Source organism: Trichosurus vulpecula, chromosome 1, assembly GCF_011100635.1.
Source record: "Trichosurus vulpecula isolate mTriVul1 chromosome 1, mTriVul1.pri, whole genome shotgun sequence".
Lineage (NCBI taxonomy): Eukaryota > Metazoa > Chordata > Mammalia > Diprotodontia > Phalangeridae > Trichosurus > Trichosurus vulpecula.
This window is the reverse complement of record NC_050573.1, coordinates 33,742,227-33,764,618: the sequence shown is the minus strand read 5'-3', so window position 1 is coordinate 33,764,618 and position 22,392 is coordinate 33,742,227. Positions and strand designations below refer to the sequence as shown.

The window sequence follows — 22,392 nt, the reverse complement described above, 5'->3', positions numbered from 1 at the left end:
AAATAGAGTAGAAAGTGGCCCCCTCCCTCCCCCTTCTCTCAGAGCCCTAACTGAGATACCTCATTCTGGCTGGCCTTGGATAGAAGCCGTGCTTCCTGACAGAGGAGCTCCACCAAGGCGAAGACTTGACAAAGTCAATGTACTCTCCCCAAGGTCAAACACTAGAGGGTCTGATAACCAAGCATGGGCCTCAGAGAGTGGCTAGAGAGGCCTCAGCTCTGGAAACTTACTGCAATGAGAGACTTCCACTCTGGCCTTCAGATGGCCACCCCACCCCCCGCCATAGGAGCCCTGGTCCTATCAGCCTCCATCCCCACCCCATAGGAGCCCTGGTCCCATCAGCCCCCACCCCCATCCCATGGGAGCCCTGGTCCTATCAGCCTCCACTCTCACCCCATAGGAGCCCTGGTCCTATCAGCCCCCACCCCCATCCCATGGGAGCCCTGGTCCTATCAGCCCCCACCCACACCCCATGGGAGCCCTGGTCCTATCAGCCCCCACCCACACCTCATGGGAGCCCTGGTCCTGTGGGCCCCCACCCTAACTCCATGGGAGCCCTGGTCCCCGCTCTCTCTCTCTCTCAAGGCCAGCTCTATTTCCCTGCCATTCTGTGACCGCTTTCTAGAGTGCTCAGGCCGGCCACAACTTTGCCCACTTGAGCATCCATCTTCTTCGTTAGAAGATGCAAAGCCATTTATTTAAGCTTTGGAAAAATGGGTCAGGAATAGAATTCAGTTGCACAGGTATTTATGAATGCCTTCTACGGGTACAGCAGCCTGCTCAGCACTCTGAAGAGTTAACTCCTTTCCAGCCAATCAGCATTCACTAACCACTTGCTCCTTGGGCCAGGTCCAACGTTGGGAGTTGGGGCTACAGAGACAAAGAATGAAATAGGCCCTGCCCTCAGGGGGCTTACATTCTCTCCAGGGAGGCAGGAGGCGCAGGTATAGTTAGAGCTGCACTGTATCCTACATGAATACTAAGTCAGTTGGGGAGGGCTGGGAAGAGCAGGGTGGGGGGAGGAATTGGGAAAGGCTTCCCTAGAAGGTGTCTGTCCCTTGAACAGTTTTGAAGGAAACAGGGGCCTAAGAGGTGGAGGGGAGGCAAGAGTGGCTGCTGACTCTGGGAGCCGGCCAGGGCCAGGGCATGGAGACAGAGGCTGGGGACTTTACGTGCTAGGAGCAGGAGTGACCTGGGCCATTTGAAAAGGCTTCTGCTAGGAGCTGACTCCTGAGCTGAGCTATAGGGAAGTGAAGGATTCCACCCGCAGAGGTAATGAGGCTGTACCTTCAGGCACAATGGTAGCAAATGAGCTGGTAGGTTCAGGAGGTAGCCAGTCCTTGGGAAATGGAGCGGGCCCTGAGGGCAGTGCCCCAGGATCTCTCTGGGAGAGTGGCCAGGGCCAGATGAGGAAGGGCTTCAGATGCCAAGCCGGGCAGTTGGTGTTTTGACCTAGAGGTAATAGGGAGGTAACGGGAGAGGAAGAGTCAGGCCTCTGCTAGAAGAAGATTATTTTGGCAGCTATGTCAGAGGATGGATTGGAAAAGTGAGAACCTGGGAGTGGGGAGTCCAATGAGGAGGCTGCTCTAACAGCCAGGCAAGAGACGGCAAGGGCCTGAACTTGGGCTGTGTCTGCACGAGAGGAGAGAAAGGGACTGGGTGGAAGAGAGATTCCAGAGTAAAAGAGGAGTGCAAAGCAGAAGCCTAACCCGTGAGATTACAGCTTGGTGAGGGAGAGAAACGTATTCCTGAAACAGTTAAATAATCATGCAGGAGCAAACCACCTTCTGTTCAAAAGGCCTGCTTTCCACCCAAGACCTCCTGACCCATTGCCCTTGGGGCAGGGTGCCATGGAAAGAGCTTAGTACAGTGCCTGGCACATAGTAGGGCCTTAATACATGCTTATTGACTATTGACTGATAAACTTGGGGTCAGAGGACCTGAGCAGAAGCCAAATCAAGAGCTGCAGACAGTAAGGATTTCAAAGAAGAGAGGGGTCAGTGTTGTCTGAAATAACAGAAAAGAACCACCTGGAGGCCTCCCTAGAAACATGTCAGATACACAGGGTGAGTGACTGATTCACGATGTTCAGGAAGCCCCAGCTGCCTCTGAGTAGCACAGCCAGATTTGGGACTCTGGGACCATGTCACTGTAAAGAGGAAAGATGTCGACTTAAGGTGTTGGTCATCAACAAGCATTTATGAAGCACCTACTGCATGCAAGGCACTGGACTAAGTGCCAGGGATACAAAGAGAGGCAAGATTAGTCCTTGCTGTCAAGTAGCTTACAGTATAAAGGAGGAGACATGTGAACAACTGTGTACAGACAAGGTATGGACAGATAATTGGAGCTCATCTCAAAGGGGGCGGTATGTCAGGAGAGGCTTCTGGCAGACAGTGAGACTTGAGGGAAGCCAGGAGGCAGAGACAAGGAGGGAGAGCATTCCAAGCATGGGGGACAGGCAGGAAGATGTCCCTGTTGGGAGATGCAGTGTTTTTGGGCAGCGACAACCAGGAGACTGGTGTCACTGGATGGAAGAGGACAGATTGGGGAGCTAAAGTATGAAGACTGGAAACATCAGAAGGGGCAGGTTAGGAAGGCCCAAGAGAGCATGTTGTATTTGCTCTTGGAGATGACGGGGCCCCTGGAGTTTGTCGAGTAGGGGGTTGTCATGGTCAGGCCTGCATTTTAGGAAAGTCACTTTGGTGGCTGAGTGGAGGATGGATTGAAGTGGGGAGAGATTTGAGGCAGCCAGATCCCCCAGCAGGCTATTACAGTAGTTGTGGCGTGAGGTGGTGAAGCTCTGCACCAGGCTGGGGGCTGCATCAGAGGTGAGAAGGGGCTGTATTCGAGATATGCTGCTGAGGCTAAATGGACAGGCCTTGGCAACGGCTTGGATGTGGCGATGAGTGATAGTGAAGAGTCCAGGACAACACCCAGGTTGGGAGCCTGAGGGACCAGGAGGATGGTATTGCCTTCCACAGCAATAGGGAAGGTAGGAGATGGGGAGGGTTTGGGGGAAAGATAATGGGTTCAGTTTGGGACATACTGAGTTTAAGATTGATTCCTGTGGGATATCCCGTTCCAGATGTCCAACAGGCAGCTGGAGATTCCAGACGAGAGGTCTCATTGATGTGTAGTGATATTTAGAAGGGGCCACTCTCCCTTATATGGCTCATTCAGAGTTTGAGATGACCAGGTGGAAAGGTGAGCACCTGGTCACCTAAGATGCTGCTCTTTGAGGCTAGTTCAGTTGTGGTGATGCTCCAGGATGGCTCATGTTATGGACTTGGATGAGGATAAGGATTAAATAAGAGCTTTAAGTTTACAAATTGTTTTACAAATGTTACCCCATTTAGTCCTGACAGCAATCCTGGGAGGTAGGTGCTATTATGATCCCCATTTTAGAGCTGAGGAAACTAAGGCAAACAGATGTTAAATGAATTATGGGTCACACCGCTAATAAGCGTCTGAGGCTGAATTTAACTCAGGTCTTCCTGACTCCAGGTATATCCACTTCACTACCTAGCAAGGTCTCTTATCCTCAGGACTTGGGACTGGAGTTGTTCCAAGAGTCATCCAGGGAGTTTTCTCTATCCTAGGAGAGCTCCAGAGTTTTGATTTTAGGGGTTCCTGTAGCTATGTAAGACCCATTTTCTAGTAGATGTTCCCTACACCCCTACACACACACACTCTCTCTCTCTCTCTCTCTGTCTCTCTCTCCCTCTCCCTCTCTCTCTCTCTCTTTCTCTCTCTCTATCTGTCTCTCTCTTTCTCTCTCTCTCTCTCTCTCTCTGTCTCTCTCTCTCTCTGTCTCTCTGTCTCTCTGTCTCTTTCTTTCTTTCTTTCTCTCTCCACCTCTCCCTCCCTTTCTCCAAGAGGCCCAGAAGCAGTTCAGTTTCCCAGGATGGCAATAAATGGAGCAATGTTTCCCCAGTACCTTCAAAGGTTCTGTCCATACTTGAATTCTCAAGTCAGTGTCAGAACCTGGACAGCTATGGGTGAAAGGGAGGGGATAGGGTAGGAATGTGTTAAATCTTGGGGCAAATAATCTTTATTACATTCCCTTCACTGTTATAATTCCCATCCAAGAGGATATATTTAATTTATAAATTAACTAAACTTCCCGTATCTTCGTAGAGGCAGTGTAGCATAGTGACCAGAGAGTTAGCCTTAGAGTTATGAAGACTTTCGACCCATATTTCCTGTGTGACCCTGGGCAGGTCACCCTTCTTGGGCTGCGGGGAGTCCCCTGAGGCTGTACGGCATAGCACAGGTGCTGATCTGCCTGGGCAAAGGGAGTTTCCTTATCTCAAGTCCCCCACACCATAGAAGTCACAGATCTGGTCCCCAAACATTGGACATCCAAGGATCATGCTAGGAAACACTGAGATGAAGGCCACATCCCATTTCATCCGGAGCCCTGTAGGCAGCTGTGTGTCCCATCACATCAAGTGGGTGATGGTGTAGGCATCATTTCTTTTCCCTCTTGGCTTAGAGGGTTCAGTGTTTCAGGCTCCATTGATTAATCAAGAAGCATTTGTTAAGTGCCCACTGTGTGCCAGGCACCGTGCTGGCTGATGGGGTTACAAAGACAAAAGTCAAACATCCCTGTCCTCAGAGAGCTCACATTCTAATGGCAGAGGCCACACACCCAACATGCATTTATTGTACTTGCTATATAGTTTATAATGTTAGAATATACAGGATCCATGGATAATGATGCCAGAGAGTTTTGGGAGAGAAAGCACTAGCACTTGGTGGGGTTAGGAGGGGGCAGGAAAGGCTTCATGTAGAAGCCGGTGTTTGAAGTTTGAAGGAAGCCAGAGCTTCTAAGGGATGAAGTGAGGAGGGAGTGCATTCCCAGCTGAGGGACAGCCTTTGCAAAGGCATGGAGGTGAGAGTGTGAAGAACCACAAGTAGGCCCAGTGTGACTGAGCCGTAGAATATGTACACAGAGGGAGGTGATATGTGATAAGGCTGGAAAGGGAAGAAAAGGCCTGGTCAAGACTTAAATGCCAAACCAAGAGGTTTGTGTTTTATTTTGGAGATATTAGGGAGACACTGCAGATTGTCACCATAGTTCCATTAAAAACAAACAAACAAAAAAAAAACCACCCAAACTCGTACTATAAGCCCAAAGCACAGCACTTTTGGATAAGGCTTTTTTTAAACCTCATGCCGATAATTTGATCATGAATTCACTTGGAAATATTTCGTTTTGCATCACAAAACATAAACCCAACTTTGTTAGAACTTTCCTGGCTTAAGGAGTCTGAGTTGGTAACTCTGGAGGTACAGAACAATCTATAGATTTCATTTTGACACATTCAAGCAAACCAGGTGAGAGGTAGCATGTCCAGCAGGCATTTGGGGGGAAATTGGCGCCTCTCTGTGCCTCAGGTGGAGCACTGGAAGCCCAACACCTCCTGTACCCCGTTTGTTATTCCTTCCCCACCATTTCTCCCGGACTCTTAATGAAGTTCACTCCAGGAGCTCAGGAACGTGGCAGACTATGAGGGGGAAGCCTAATTACGGTCTCTAACCTTGTCTCCAAGGCCTGTACCTCTGGACTCCAGGTGTCTTCCCTGCTGCCATAATTCTACAGCTCCAAGAGCACTTAGCAAGCCACACAATGAAACAGGTCATTCATTTGGGGCCTTCTGAAACAAAAGTGGGCCCCCGGGCCATCCCAGGTCTGCTCTCTGATGGCTTCCCCTAATAACAGGTACAACTGAGAGTTGTTAGCTAGGAAGAAACCCTGCTCGTCTTGGGAGGCTTCACAGGAGTGTTCCCAGATCCTTCAGCATAAGCTGGCCTTGTCGTGTTGTGTAAAAATTGTCTCCATTTCAGCAAACGTGCTGATCTTCACGTGGGCTAGCCACCTGGATGGGTTTTCTGAATGTTCGTCCGTGTCTCCCACGCCCCTTTTAGGTTGTTGAATCCTGTGTGGAAGGGATCTGCAAGCCGGACCCCCGGATTTATAAGATGTGCTTGCAGCGGCTGCGGGTGGAACCCGCAGAATCCATCTTTCTTGACGACCTCGGACATAATATAAAAGCAGCTGCCCAGCTTGGCATTCACACTATAAAGGTACAGAATCCATCAGCCAGTGAGCATCGGTGAAACAGCCACCGTGTGCCGGGCACTGTTAGAGGTGCGGGGGAGACCTGTGCATTTATAATATAGTATGGTATGGTATAGTATGGTATAACACAGTATGGTGTAATATAACATAACATAATAGTAATACAATGTAATATATCATGTGATATCTAATATAATGATATAGAATGATATACAATACAATCACCAATGATGACGGTATCCGGCGTTTATTGGGCGCGCTAAGGTTTACGAAGCGCTTTATGCAGGGTCTCTCGTTTGAGCCTCACAATGACCCTGTAAGGTGACTGCTGGTGTTATCCCCATTTCACAGATGAGGAAGCCGAGCATGAGAGGTGAGATAAATTGTTCAGAGGCAACTGGGAAAGGAAGAAGGGAAGGAAACAGGCATTATTAAGCCCCTGCTATGTTCCAGGCACCAGCTAAGTGCTTTAGAAATAGCTCACTTGAGACTTACAACAACCCTGAGGTAATTAGTATTCGCCCCATTTTATAAACTGAGGCAGACAGGGTTACAACAGCAAGTAAGTGTCTGAGGTAGGATTTGAACTCTGGTCTTCCTGGCTCCAAATCCCCCTTAGAGAATAATTTGGGAATATCATAGGAAGGGTCTCTGTAAAGTCTCACATTTAGGCTTCCCAAGGACCAGTGGGAGAGGCATGGGAAGGCAGAACAAAATCTGGTGGTTTGATTGGCGGTTAGTGGGTCGGCAGTGCGACATGCGGTCATGGAGGAGAATGCCATCGAGCCTCCTGCTGTCCTCTGCCCTGCTCAGGCCACTTTGGGGCACGCCATGTTTAGTTATGGGCACCGTGCTCTAGAATGGACATTGAGCCGCTGCAGGGGGCCCAGAATCCAGAAGGGCCTTGAGCCGGTGACACATGAGAATTGTATGACGGCACTTGGGATGCTTATTCTGGAGAAGAGAAGACTTGGAGGAGTCACAGTAACTGGCTTCCATGTCCAGTCCTGTGTGAGGAAGAATTGGATGTGTTCAGCTTGACCCCAGAGGGCAGAACGAGGAATGAGGAGAAATCACAAAGAGCTTAATTGAGCCTCGATGTCCCCATCACCTTTGAAACCCGCAAAGTGGGTGCCCTTCAGCAGAGGTCTTCCCGCAAAGGCAGGGTCACTCCCTGCAGGGAGTTCCTTGTCTGGTGTGGGATGGACTAGATGGCCCCTGACATCCCCTTTGAGCTCTGAAATGTCAAGATGAAAACCCATGAGTCCTAGGTCCGTCATCTGACAGCTGCAGCAAGGGAGGCTCTGAGCAGAAATCAGAAGCAGCCTTCTTTGTGACCTCTTAGTGCTGGGCAGCATCGTCTTTCCTGGGCAGAATGTGTACGATGATTAGAGGCTTAGTGGAAATGGGAAGTCCAACTGGCCTTTGGCTCGGTTGAATTTGTGCCTTTCACCTTTGAAAAAACTGCCATCTACAACTTACAGAATGGCTGGCTGGAACAGGGTTAGGGTTGATGGTTGGGAAATGTAACATCTTTTTTTTTTTTAAACCAGGTTAATGATACAGAAAATGCCTTAAAAGAGCTAGAAACCTTTCTGGGTTTTCCTTTGCGGAAGATTATTCCAAACACCTGCCCTGTGAGAAAGACAATGGAAATTCCAAGAGATTCCCTAGAGAAATACCTCAAAAACCTTCTAGGAAGTCAAGCAGCAGGTATCTTATAGTCTAGTGTTGTGTGTGAAGATCTGTGTTCTTAATGGGTCCATCTCTCACCTTGTGTCCGGCATTGGGCTGGGGGTTTAAAGGCCAAAATGAAGAATAACAGAGGAAGAGGCAGTGCTGAGCCCAGGGGCTCAGAGGGGAGCGAGTTCTCTGTTCTGTCAGGGCAGAGTTAGAAAACTCCTTTGTATCCTGTGTCTCCAGAGTTGGACTTGCTACGTTTCTTTGGCTCTGAAAGGTTGTGAACGTTAGTGCACATGTTTAAAGATTGTTGAGTTGAAAAGATGATGAAACATCCCTTGCTCCTTTTGAGTGCAGATTGGGGATGAGGGAGCAAGATGCTGCATACCCTGTCAATTGGGGTTGGTTGGTTTTGCTTAATTGTTTTTCTGTCTTCAGAGGTGGAGTGGAGCTCAGTGTGGGTGTGTGGGTGTGTGTATGGGTGTGGGTGTGTGGATGTAAAGAGGGAGAGGAGGAGATATATCCAGAGATGATTGGCATATAAAAACAAAAGAGGTCTTTTAAAAAAAGGTTTTTTAGGAAAGAAAGATACTTTGTTTATACAAAGTCTGATTCCCATGAGTTCTTAGGGAATTAAAAACATTTAAAAAAATTTTTAAATTAAAAAACATTATTTTCAGTTCCAAATTCTCTCCTTCCCTCTATCCCCTCCCCCACCTATTGAGAAGACAAGTTATATGATATACATTATTTGTGTGGTCATGTAAAACATATTTTCTTATTAGTCATGTTGCCAAAAAAAAAAAAAACCAGACACACAAAAAACCAGGAAAAATAAAGTAAAAAAAAATTATCCTTCAATCTGCACTCAGTGTTCATCAGTCGTCTCCCTGGAGGTGGATAGCATTTTTTATCATGGGTCTTTTGGAATTGTCAGGGATTGTTGTATTAATTGAAGTAGCCAAGTGTCACAGCTGATCATCATTAGTTTCCAATTAATTTTTAATTTCGCTTTCCATGGTCTTTTATTGAATGTAATTTTTATTGCATTATGCTCTGAAAAGGATGCATTTAATAGTTCTTTTCTGCATTTGGTTGTGAAGTCTCTATGCCTTAATACAGGGCTGTCCAACGTTAGGTTTTTATTAAAACAATAGACAATATATTTTGATTTGCCATTTTAGTGAGAGCTCTGTGGTAGCTTGGCTTCGTTTACTAAAGCATTTATGTAAAATTATATGCTTTTAGGTGGGCTGCATGCCCTGCCTTAATACATCCTCAGTTTTTGTTTAGGTGGGTGCCATATACTGCTGAAAAAAAGGTATATTCCTTTTATTCCCATTCAGTTTTTTTCCAGAGGTCTATTATATCTAACTCTTCTAAAGTTATTTTCATCTCCTTAAGTTCTATCTTATTTATTTTTTGGTTAGATTTATCTGGTTCTGAGAAGGGAAAGTTGAGGTCCCCCACTAACATAGTTTTACTGTCTATTTCCTCCTGTAACTCATTTAAATTTTCTTTTAAGAATTTGGTTCTATACCATTTGGTGCATTTATGTTTAGTATTGATATTATTTCATTGGCTATGGTACCTTTTAGCAAGATGCAGTTTTCTTGCTTATCTCTTTTAATTAGGTTTATTTTTGCTTTTGCTTTGCTGAGATCATGATTGCCACTCTGCTTTTTCTATCTCATCTGAAGCATAATAGATTCTGTTCCAGCCTCTTATTTTTACACTGTGTGTGTCTCTCTGTTTCAATTGCATTTCTTATTGACAACATATTATCAGATTCTGGTTTTTAATCCGCTCTGCTATCAGCTTCCATTTTATGGGTGAGTTCATCCAATTCACATTCATGATTATGAATCCTAACTGTGTATTTCTCTCCATCCTATTTTTCTCCTGTTTATCCTTCTCTCTCCCCCTCTCCTTCCCCCCCCCCCCTCCTCTCTCTCTCCCTCTCTCCTCTCTGTCTCTCCATCTCTCCCCTCATCTCTCTCTTCTCCTTCCTCTCTCTTCTCCATCTTCTCTCTCTCTGTCCCTCTGTCTTTCTCCCTCCCTCCTCTCTCTCTCCCCCTCCTCTCTCTCTGTCTCTCTCTCTGTCTCTCTCTCTGTCTCTCTCTGTCTCTCTCTGTCTCTCTCTGTCTCTCTCTCTCTCTCTCTCTTCCTCTCTTTCTCTCCCCTTCCCTCCCCTGTTATCTTGTCCCTCCTCAAAAATGTTTTGCTTCTGATCACCACCTCCACCAATTTGCCTTCCCTTCTATTAGTTCCTTTCCTTTCTATAATCATCCTACCCTCTTATTCTCATGTAGGGTAAGAAAGATTTCTATACCCAACTGAATTTATGTTATTCTCTCTTTCAGCCAGTTCAGTGAGAGAGAGTAAGGTTCAAGCATTATCCGCCACCCTCACTCCCATCTTCTCCTCAACTGTAAAAGCTCCTTCATGCCTCTTCTATGTGAGATAATCTACCCCATTCTAACTCTCCCTTCCCCCTTCTCACAGTGCATCCCTTTTCTCAATCCTTAATTTTGTTTCTTTTGGTTCTTATCCCATCATAGTCAACTCATACCTGTGCCCTCTCTACTCCTTCTAACTGCCCTAATAATGATAAAGTGCTTAGGAATTAGAAGTATCCTCTTCCCATGTAGGAATGTAAACAGTTTAACCTCATTGAATCCCTTATGATTTGTCTTTCCTGTTTACCTTTTATGCTTCTCTTGAGTCTTGTATTTGAAAGTCAGATTTTCTTTTCAGCTCTCGTCTTTTCATCAGGAATGCTTGAAAATCCTCAGTTTCATTAAATATCTATTTTTTTTTTCCCTTGAAGCATTATACTCAGCTTTGCTGAGTAGGTGGTTCTTGGTTGTAATCCTAGATGTTTTGCCCTCTGGAATATCATATTCCAAGTCCTCTGATCCTTTAGTGTAGAAGCTGCCAAATCCTGCATTATCCTGACTGTGGCTCCATGATCTTTGAGTTGTTTCTTTCTGGCTACTTGCAATATTTTCTCCTTGACCTGGAAGCTCTGGAACTTGGCTATAATATTCCTGGGAGTTTTCATTTTGGGAAGTGGTTGGTGGATTCTTTCACTTTCCATTGTATCCTCTGGTTCTAGGATATCATGGCAGTTTTCCTTAATAATTTCTTGCAATATGATGTCTAGGCCCTTTTTTTGATCATGGTTTTCAGGTAGTCCAATAATTCTTAAATTATCTTCCTTGATCTATTTTCCAGGTTAATTGTTTTTCCAGTAAGAGATTTCATATTTTCTTCTGTTTTCTCATTCTTCTGATTTTGTTTGTTTCCTGGTGTTTGATGGAGTCATTAGCTTTTTCTTGCCCAATTCTAATTTTTAAGGAATTTTCTTCAGTGAGCTTTTGTACATCTTTTTCCATTTTTTGTGTTTCCTTTACCAAGCTGTTGACTCTTTTTCACGATTCTCTTGCATCACTCTCACTGCTTTTCCTAATTTTTTCCTTTGCCTCTCTTATTTGAATTAAAAAAATTTTTGAGCTCTTTCATGAATTCTTTTTGGGCCTGACTCCAATTCACAATTTTCCTTGAGGCTCTGTTTATAAACATTTTGACATTATTATTCTCTTCTGAGTTTGTTTTGATCTTCCCTGTCAACATAGTAACTTTCTGTGGTCAGGTTCTTTTTTTGTTATTGTTGTTTGCTCAGTTTTCCAGCCTATTCCTTGCTCTAGGGGTGGAAGAGGCACAGTCCCAAGCTTTAGTTTTTTTTGTTCTGCTGTTTTTAGAGCTGATTCTGGGGACGTAAGTTTTCAGCTCTTCCAGAGGGGTATGATCAAAGGAAAGGTGTGGTCACTGTTCTCCTGGCCTGTATTCTGGCCTGTGAGCAACCACTAGTACTTTTTTCCACCCTGGAACTATAACCAGTGTCTCCACTCCTCTGTGGCTACAAGCTCTGGTGTGCTAGTGCTCTTTCTTGCCCTGAGGCTATGACCCAGGACTGTAATCCAGATCCATATATGGGCAAAACAACTGAGTCTTACACTCAATGCCAGCAAAGGGACCCCCGTAATTTCATTCTGACCAGTTGTCTGACCCCCTTGCCATCTGTGGGCTAAGAGCTCCAGAAGTCACTGCTGCCAGTTCTGTTGCCCCACAGGCCTGCTGCAGTGTTGTTGAGGTGTGGCCTGCACTGGACTGCACTCTACTCTCCCTCCTGTGTGACAGTCCTTTTCTGTTGACTTTCTGAGTTGCCTTCGGCTGGAAAATGGTTTCATCCTGTCCTTTTGTTGGTTCTGCTGCTCCAGAACTAACTTTTAGGTGTTATTTAAAGTTGTTTGCAGGTAAAATTGGGAGAGTTCAGGCCAGTCCTGCTTTTTCTCTGCCATCTTGGCTCCACCTGCAGTTGATCATCATTACAACATTGCTGTTACTATATACCATGTTCTCCTGGTTCTGCTCCTTTTGCTTCGTATCAATTCATATAAGTCTTCTGAGGTGTTTTTGAAACCATCCTGCTCATCATTTCTCATAGCACAATAGTATTCCATTACATTCGTGTACTACAACTTGTTCAGCCATTCCCCATTTGACGGGCATCCCCTCAATTTCCAATTCTTTAACACCACAAAAAGAACTACTATAAATATTTTTTACATATGGGTCCTTTTCCTTTTTTAACATTAACATTTGTTATTTATTTTTAATATTTTTTTCTTTTCAAATTTTGAATTCCAAATTCTCTCCCTTCTTCTCACCCTCTCACTCATCCACTGAAAAGATGAACAATATGATATCGGTTATACATGTGAAATCCTGCAAAACATTTCTATATTAGCCATAGTTTAGAAAAAAAGCAATAAAAATAAAGTGAGAAAATTATACTTCAGTTTGTACCCAGAGCCTTTTCTGTTTTTATCTGTCTATTTGTCCATTCATTCATTCATTTATTTTTTTTTAATCTCCTTGGGATACAAACCTAGTAGTGATGTGTCTGGGTCAATGGATATACACAGTTTTATAGCCCTTTGGACATAGTTCCAAGTTGTTTCCCAGAATGGTTGGATCAGTTCACAATTCCACCAACAGTGCATTACTGTCCTTATTTTTCCATATTTCCTCCAACATCATTTTCCTTTTGTCATGTTAGTCAATCTGATGAGTGTGAGCTGGTACCTTAGAATTGTTTTAATTTGCATTTCTCTAATCAATAGTCATGTAGAGCATTTTTTTCATATGACTATTTTGATTTTGATTTCTTCTGAAAACTGGCAATTCATATGCTTTGCCCATTTATCAATTGGGGAATGGCTCTTATTTTTACAAATTTGTCCCACTTCTCTATATATTTGAGAAATGAAATCTTTATCAGAGAAATTTGCTGTTTAAACTTTTCTCCCAGTTTCTTGCTTTCCTTCTAATTTTGTCTGCATTGGTTTTGTTTGTGCAAAACCTTTTTAATTTAATAAAAAACAAAATTATCCATTTTATGTCTCATGATCATTTCCATCTTTTGTTTGTTCATGAGCTCTTTCCTTAGCCATAGATGTTTCGGGTTGTTTTTTCTATGCTGCCCTGATTTGTTTATGATATCACCGTTTATGTCTAAATCATGGACACTTTTGGCGCTTATCCTGGTATATATTGTGAGCTGTTGGTCTATGCCTAATTTCTGCCAGATTGCTTTTCAAGTGTCCCCAGCAGTTTTTGTCAAATAGTGAGTTCTTATGCCAATAGATAGGATCTTTGGATTTATCAAACACTGAATTATTGTGTTCATTGGTTTCTATATGTTGTGTACCTAATCTATTCCACTAATCAAGCATTCTATTTCTTGTCTAATATCAGATTGTTTTGATAACTACCACTTTGTAGAATAGTTTGATTATCTGCTAGACTGCTTTACTTCATGTTTTTTCATTTATTTTCTTGATATTCGTGACCTTTTGTTCCTCCAGATAGATTTTGTTATTAATTTTTCTAGGTCAAAATAATTAGTTGGTAGTTTAATTGGTTTGGCATTGAATTAGTAAATTAATTTAGCTAGTGTTGTTATTTTAATTGTATTAGGCTCAGCCTACCCATGAGCAATTAATATTTCTCCAGTTCTTCAGATCTGTATTTGTGTGAAAAGTATTTTGTAATTGTGTTGATTGAGTTCCTGGGTGTGTCTTGGCAGGTAGACACCCAAGTATTTTATACTGTCTGTAGTTTAAGAATTTTTAATGTGGATGACAATGGTCTGTTTTGTGAAGGGGAATTGAATCTTGCAGGATCATAAATTGTAGCAAATTTCCTATGCATCCTACGAACCTTCCCTCTCATTTTTTGTATTCCTATTCTGGAAAAATGTGTGAATCCGAAGAAGTTCCTAGGACCATTGGCAAAGAAACTTATGCTCTCTACCTTGTTCCTTGGGAAGTCATTTCTTATACCTCTTTACTACTGAGCTTCTGTTGATTCTCTGCCCTTCTGGCCAATGTCCAGATTTCAGCCTGAAAAGGCCAGATCTGAGTGTGTATGCTAGTTAGGTCCAAGATGTCTGCATGAGAATGTCACTGGGGTAACTCACTGACAGGAGAAATGGCATTGTCTGCACTAGCAAAACTATTTAAGCTCTCACTTGTCAGAAGTGGTTTGGTAGGGTCTGGGGTAAAAAAAAAAACCCAACCCTTTCATCTGCAGACCAAGAACATCCTATTTTTAGCAATATGGGAAACCATTGTTGCTGATGAATAGAACTATGAGCTTGCCTTCTTTGGAAAAGGGCAGCAAGGAGACATGTAATATAATACTAATCAAAGAAATCATGGAAGTGCCAATCCAGTGCCCTTCACCATGGCCATAACTAGGGCAGGGCAACTGCAGCTTTGTCCAGGCCACTGAAACTTAGAAGGGCCTGACAGTACCTGTAGTTCTTCAGCAAGAAGAAGCAACTGACTTTTTTCCATTTTGGCCAACCCATTCTTTCTTTTTTTTTTAATATAATAGTTTATTTTTCCCCCAATTACATGTTAAAATAATTTTTAACACTTTAAAAAAAGTTTTTTGAGTTCCAAATTCTATCCCTTCCTCCCTCCTTTCCCTCCACCCACCCCAAGAAGATAAGAAATCAGTATAGATTATATATGTCCAATCATGTAAAACATTTCCATATTAGTCATTTTGTGCAAGAAGACTCGAATAAAAAAAGAATGAAAGGAAGAAAGTGAAAAATAGCATGTTTCAGTCTGTATTTAGACAATACCAGTTCTTTCTTTGGAGGTGGATAGTGTGCTTCATCATTAGTTCTTTGGGATTGTCTTGGATCATTGTATTGCTGAGAATAGCTAAGTCATTCATAACTAATCATCTTACAGTACTTCTGTTACTATGTACAACATTCTCCTGGTTCTGCCTATCTCACTTTGCATCAGTTCACGGAAGTCCAGATTTTTCTGAAGTCATTCTGCTTGTCATTTCTTTTATTTTTAAATTTAAATTTATTTATTTAACATATTTGGTTTTCAGCATTGATTTTCACAATAGTTTGAATTACAAATTTTCTCCCCATTTCTACCCTCCCCACCCACTCCAAGATGGCGTATATTCTGGTTGCCCTGTTCCCCAGTCAGCCCTCCCCTCTATCACCCCCCTCCCCTCTCATCTCCTTTTCCTTTCCTTTCTTGTAGGGCAAGATAAATTTCTACGCCCCATTGCCTGTGTATCTTGTTTTTTAATTGCATGCAAAAACTTTTTTTTGTCGTTGTTTTTGAACATCTGTTTTTAAAACTTTGAGTTCCAAATTCTCTCCCCTCTTCCCTTCCCACCCACCCTCCCTAAGAAGTCGAGCAATTCAACCTAGGCCACATGTGTATCATTATGTATAACCCTTCCATAATACTCATGTTGTGAAAGACTAACTACATTTTGCTCCTTCCCAACCCATCCCGCTTTATTGAATTTTCTCCCTTGACCCTGTCCCCTTTCCAAAGTGTTTGTTTTTGATTACCTTCACCCCCATCTGCCCTCCCCTCCATCATCCCCCCCTTTTATTTTTTTTTCTTCCTCCCTCTTCTTTCCTGTGGGGTAAGATACACAACTGAGTATGTATGGTATTCCCTCCTCAGGACAAATCTGATGAGCGCAAGGTTCACTCATTCCCCCCTCACCTGCCCTCTCCCCTCCTCCCACAGAACTGCTTCCTCTTGCCACCTTTATGTGAGATAATCCACCCCATTCTATCTCTCCCTATCTCCCTCTCTCAGTATGATGCTCTCTCATCCCTTAATTTCATTTTATTTCTTTTAGATATCTTCCCTACATCTTCAACTCACCCTGTGTCACACATATATATACACATAGATATATACATACATACACATTCACTTATATATATATACATAAACATATATATATATATATGCATATTCCCTTCAGCTACCCTAATACTGAGGTCTCATGAATCATCCATGTCCTCTTCCCATGTAGGAATGTAAACAAAACAGTTCAACTTTATTAAGTCCCTTGCAATTTCTGTTTCTTGATTACCTTTTCATGCTTCTCTTGATTCTTATGTTTGAAAGTCAAATTTTCTATTCAGTTCTGGTCTTTTCACTGAGAAAGCTTGAAAGTCCTCTATTTTATTGAAAATCCATATTTTGCCTTGGAGCATGATACTCAGTTTTGCTGGGTAGGTGATTCGAGGTTTTAATCCTAGCTCCATTGACCTCCGGAATATCGCATTCCAAGCCCTTCGATCTCTTAATGTAGAAGCTGCCAGATCCTGGGTTATTCTGATTGGGTTTCCACAATACTCAAATTGTTTCTTTCTGGCTGCTTGCAGTATTTTCTCCTTGATCTGGGAGCTCTGGAATTTGGCGACAATATTCCTAGGAGATTTCTTTTTTGGATCTATTTGAGGAGGCGATCGATGGATTCTTTCAATTTCTATTTTGCCCTGTGGCTCTAGAATATCAGGGCAGTTCTCCTTCATAATTTCTTGAAAGATGATATCTAGGCTCTTTTTTTGATCATGGCTTTCAGGTAGTCCAATTATTTTTAAATTATCTCTCCTGGATCTATTTTCCAGGTCAGTGGTTTTTCCAAGGAGATATTTCACATTGTCTTCCATTTTTTCATTCCTTTGGTTCTGTTTTATAATATCCTGGTTTCTCATAAAGTCATTAGCTTCCACTTGCTCCAATCTAATTTTTAGTGTAGTATTTTCTTCAGTGGTCTTTTGGACCTCCTTTTCCATTTGGCTAATTCTGCCTTTCAAGGCATTCTTCTCCTCATTGGCTTTTTGGAGCTCTTTTGCCATTTGAGTTAATCTGTTTTTTAAGGTGTTGTTTTCTTCAGTGTATTTTTCAGTATTTTTCTGGGTCTCCTTTAGCAAGTCATTGACTTGTTTTTCATGGTTTTCTCACATCCTTCTCATTTCTCTTCCCAATTTTTCCTCTACTTCTCTAACTTGCTTTTCCAAATCCTTTTTGAGCTCTTCCATGGCCTGGGACCAGTTCATGTTTTTCTTGGAGGTTTCTGTTGTAGGCTCTTTGACTTTATTAATTTCTTCTGTCTGTATGTTTTGGTCTTCTTTGTCAGCAAAGAAAGAATGCAGAGTCTGAGACTGAATCTCGGTGCGTTTTCGCTGCCTGGCCATAATCCCAGCCAACTAACTTGACCTTTGAGTTTTTCAGTGGGGTATGACTGCTTGTAGACTACAGAGTTCTATGTTCCACGTTTGGGGGGGAGGTGCCAGCTCTGCCACACCAGCACTGCTCCTTCCCCAAGGACCCCCAACCCGAACTGGGCTCAGATCTTCGGCAGGCTGTGCACCCCTGCTCTGATCCGCCACTTAATTCCTCCCACCAGGTGGGCCTGGAGCCGGAAGCAGCAGCAGCAGTAGCTGCCCCACCTCCGCTGCCCCCGGGGCTGGAAGCCGAACTGCAAACTCCTTCCACTCCCACAGCTTTTCCCACTAACCTTCTCAGCAGTCTTTGGTGTTTGTGGGTTGAGAAGTCTCGTAACTGCTGCAGCTCACTGAATCAGGGCGCTAGGGCCCCCTCCGCCCGGCTTCTGGTCTGGATGGTCCAAGTCGCTCAGGCTGGGCTCTGCTCCACTCCGTTCCCAGCTCCCAGCTCCGTGCGGGATAGACCTCACCCAGAGACCATCCAGGCTGTCCTGGGCTGGAGCCCTGCTTCCCTCTGCTGCTCTGTGGGTTCTGCCGTTCTAGAATTGGTTCAGAGCCATTTTTTATAGGTTTTTGGAGGGGCTCGGCAGGGAGCTCAGGCTGGTCCCTGCTTTCCAGCCGCCATCTTGTGCTTGTCATTTCTTATGGTACAATAATGTTCCATCACAATCGTATACCACAGCTTGTTTAGCCATTCCTCAATTGATGGGCATCCCTTTGATTTATAATTCTTAGCCACCACAAAAGAGCTGCTATAAATATTTTTGTACAAATAGGTCCTTTCCCTCTCCACTCTTTTTTGATGTTTCGACTATATAGACCTAGCAGTGGTATTGCTGGATCAAAGGCTATGTACAGTTTTATAGCCCTTTTGGCATAGTTCCAAATTGCTCTCCAGAATAGTTGGATCACTTCACAACTCCACCAACAATGATTAGTGTTCCAATTTTTCCACACCTCCAACATGTATCATTTTTCTGTTTTGTCATATTAGCCAATCTGATGGCTGTGAGGTGGTACCTCAGAGTTGTTTTAATTTGCATTTCTCTAATCAATAGTGATTTAGAGCATTTTTTTCATATTACTATAGATAGCTTTGATTTCTTTGTCTGAAAACTGCCTGAGTAACTGACTTTAGCATCCAGTTAGCAAGAATAATTAGTGAAAATCAGAGGCCACCAGATGGTGTCCTCCCCCATCCTACCTCCACCAGAGAAACCACATCTCAAGTGAACTTCCCAACCAGGCCCTACCTTGCTCCCTCCCAGCCTCAGTGTCCAGGACTCTTGTTCAAAGGGGCCACATCCTGAATGTCTTTTGCACTCACCCCTGGGCCCTTGTATTCTGGTATCCCTTGTCTCTCTCATTCAGTTTCCCTTAAAAGGTGATTTTGGGGCATTTTTCATGCTGCTGCCCCATATACCTAATTTTCTAGGTATGGCTCTAGTCACTATCCTGTTTTGATTCTGGCCCTGCTCTCTCAGGGCCAGTCCTGTTACACTGGATTATCCACAAGTACCATGAGGAGGTTGGGGGTCTCTTGTTCTCTGCCTTCAGCTCAAGTCTTCACTGACCCCTCCCATTTTAGGCACCAAGTGACTAGCATCTCAGTTCTACTTAACCACCTATCATTCATCATCATAGCTTTTACAAAGGAATTTTTACTTCAAAGATGTGGCAAGAACGGGGATAAGCTAGATGCATTCCCAAAAAGATCAGGGGTGAAACAAGAACATTATTAGCCCTGTTATTCAATTTGGTACTGGAAATGTTAGCTGTAGCAATAAGAGAAGAAAAAGAAATTGAAGGAATTAGAATAGGCAGAGAAGAAACTAAATTATCACTCTTTGCAGATGATATGATGATTTACCTACAGAATCCTAGAGAATCGAGGTAAAAACTACTTGAAATAATAAACAACTTTAGCAAAGTTGCAGGATATAAAATAAACCCACATAAATCCTTGGCATTTCCTGTACATTACTAACAAAGCCCCACAGCGAGAGATAGAAAGAGAAATTCCATTCAAAGTTACTGTAGACACTATAAAATATTTGGGAGTCTATCTGCCAAGATGGACCCAGGGCCTATGTGAACACAATTACAAAACACTTCTCACACAAATAAAGTCAGATCTAAATAAATGGAAAAACATCAGTTGCTCGTGGTTAGGCCAAGCTAATATGAGAAAAATGACAATTTTACCTAAATTAATTTACTTATTCAGTGCCATACCAATTGGACTACCAAAAAATTATTTTACAGAGGTGGATAAAGTAATAACAGAATTCATCTGGAAGAACAAGAGGTCTAGAATATCTACGGAATTAATGAAAAGAAATGCTAGGGAAGGTAGCCTAGCAAAACCAGATATCAAACTGTACTATAAAGCAGCAGTCATCAAAACTTCTTGGTACTGGCTAAGAAACAGAGTCTTGGATCAGTGGAATAGGTTAGGCACACAAGATGCAGTAGTCAATGACTATAGCAATCTACTCTTTGATAAACCCAAAGAGGCCAGCTTCTGGGCTAAGAATTCACTACTTCACAAAAACTGCTGGGAAAATTGGAAAATGGTAGGGCAGAAACTGGGCATAGACCAATATCTTACACCATATGCCAAAATAAAGTCAAAGTGGGTTCATGATTTAGGAATAAAGACTGATACTATAAGCAATTTGGGAGAACAGGAATAGTTTATCAGATTTATGGGAAAGCAAAGAATTCATGACACAACAAGAGATAGAGACCATTACAAAATGCAAAATGGATAATTTTGATTATGTTAAATTGAAAAGTTTTTGCATAAAAAAAGCCAATGCAACAAAGATTAGGAGGGAAGCAGAAAATTGGGAGGAAAATCTTTACAACTAGTGTCTCTGACAAAGGCCTCATCTCTAAAATATACAGGTAACTGAGCCAAATTTATAGGAATACAAGTCATTCCCCAATTGAGAAATGGTCAAAGGATATGAACATGCAGTTTTCAGAGGAAGAAATTAAATATAAGTAAATAAATAGGCCTATGAAAAAATGCTTGAAATCACTACTGATTAGAGAAATGCAAATCCAAACAACTCTTAGGTACCACATCTCTCCTGTCAGATTGGCTAAAATGACAAAACAGGAAAATGATAAATGCTGGAGAGGATGCGGGAAAATTGGAACACTGTTACATTGCTGGTGGAGTTGTGCACTAATCCAGCCATTCTGGAGAGCAATTTGGAACTATGCCCAAGGGGCTATAAAAATGTTCATACCCTTTGACCCAGCAATACCACTTCTAGGGCTGTATCCCAAAGAGATCACACAAGTGGGAAAAGAACCCATGTGTACAAAAATATTTATAGCGGCTCTTTTTGTAATAGCAAAGAACTGGAAATCAAGGAGATGCCCTTTAATTGGGGAATGGCTGAACAAGTTGTGGTATATGAATGTAATGGAATATTATTATGCTATAAGAAATGGGGAAGATATGGACTTCATAATAACCTGGAAAAGCCTACATGATATAATGCTGAGTGAGCAGAGCAGAACCAGGAGAACATAATACACAACCACAGATATATTGATTCTGTGATGACTAACCTTGATAGACTTTGCTCTTCTCAGCAATACAAGGTTCAAAGGACTCATGATGGAGACATCTGTCTACATCCAGAGAAAGAACTGTGGAGGCTGAATGCAGATTGAGGCAAACTATTTGCTCTCCTTTATTTTTCTTTTGTTTTTTTTTTCTCTTTTGTTTTTGTTTTGTTTTGTTTCTTCTTTCTCATGATTTATTCCATTGGTCATAATTTTTCTTTACAACTTGACTATTGTGTAAATAAGTTTAATGCGAAGTTATATGTGGAAGTTATATCGGATTCCATGCTGTCTTGGGGAGGGGTGAGGAGGGGGGAAGAAAATCTGGAATTCAAAATCATGCGGAATTGAGTGTTGTAAACTAAAAATAAAAAATCTTGATTAAAAAAAAAAAGATGTAGCAAGAAAAATCATTCAACATTTGTCCCATCACCACCAGGGTGCAATCCCCACCACCACCACCTATGTTTGGATAGATGGGAGCAAGGAGGGAGAAGAATTACGCTCACTATTTAGCTCAGTTCATACATATTGTTAATCCCACCACATCACATCCAAAGCCCTGATTTTCTGCCAGCTTCTGATGGACTGGCCACAACACCTGGCCTGGATTCCTGGTCTCCCAGATCTCTATAGCTCACAAGTGCCTGGCCCAGGTCAGAGACTCCACTTCCTACACCTGGAATAGAAAAGAATGAAGGAAAGACCAAAGACCAAGACACATTGTTAGGTGGGGAGGAGGCCCTAAAGCCCTTCCCCCTCCCCCCTCATACCGTAGTGTGAATGAAGGCGTTACCTCTTTCCTCAGATGCAAATGCAGCAAAAGCCTGAGTTGGGTGGTTTTACACACACCAACAATTCTGGTTACTTTCAGCCATGTGGTTGGCCAACACCAAACATCTATGACTTCCAATTTCCCAGAAACAGCTTCTGTACATAGAGAGGCATCATCTTAGGAGGTTTGGGTATATACTACCCCCCTATTCTATTACCTACTCACCCCTAAATGGGTGTCATAGGGATTTCATCATTCTAATGTGCAACTTAGAAATGCCTTTTTTTCTCTGTGGGAAATAGTCTCTTGTAAGGTAAAATTGGAAAGAAAGGATATTTTGTTTTTTCCTTGACCACCTTTTTGAATTTTGCCTTTGTCTTTTATAGTTTCAGGTCCCTTGGAAGTCCTGCAGTTCAGCCATGGGCAGTCCAATCCAACTTACTCCATCAGGTTGGCCAATCACCACTTGGTCCTGAGGAAGAAGCCACCAGGAAAACTCCTTCCTTCTGCCCATGCTGTGGAGAGGGAATTCAGGTACCTCCTCAGGGCAGCACATTCTTCTCTCTGGCAGCTCATATAAGAAGGTGCTGCACTGCCAACTGAGGCCCTGGCCACCCA

The 22,392-nt window shown here is 42.9% G+C and overlaps 1 protein-coding gene across 2 annotated transcripts in view; it reads left to right on the top strand.

Annotated features, from left to right (window-relative positions):
- ACAD10 (acyl-CoA dehydrogenase family member 10) overlaps positions 1–22,392 on the top strand; it is a 67,414-nt gene that overhangs the window by 15,951 nt on the left and 29,071 nt on the right. For both annotated transcript variants that reach the window (XM_036739126.1, XM_036739136.1), the window contains 3 exons: positions 5,935–6,093; positions 7,642–7,801; positions 22,161–22,308. In XM_036739126.1, the coding sequence (XP_036595021.1) occupies positions 5,935–6,093; positions 7,642–7,801; positions 22,161–22,308 (467 nt within the window). The remainder of the gene's footprint in view (positions 1–5,934; positions 6,094–7,641; positions 7,802–22,160; positions 22,309–22,392) is intronic.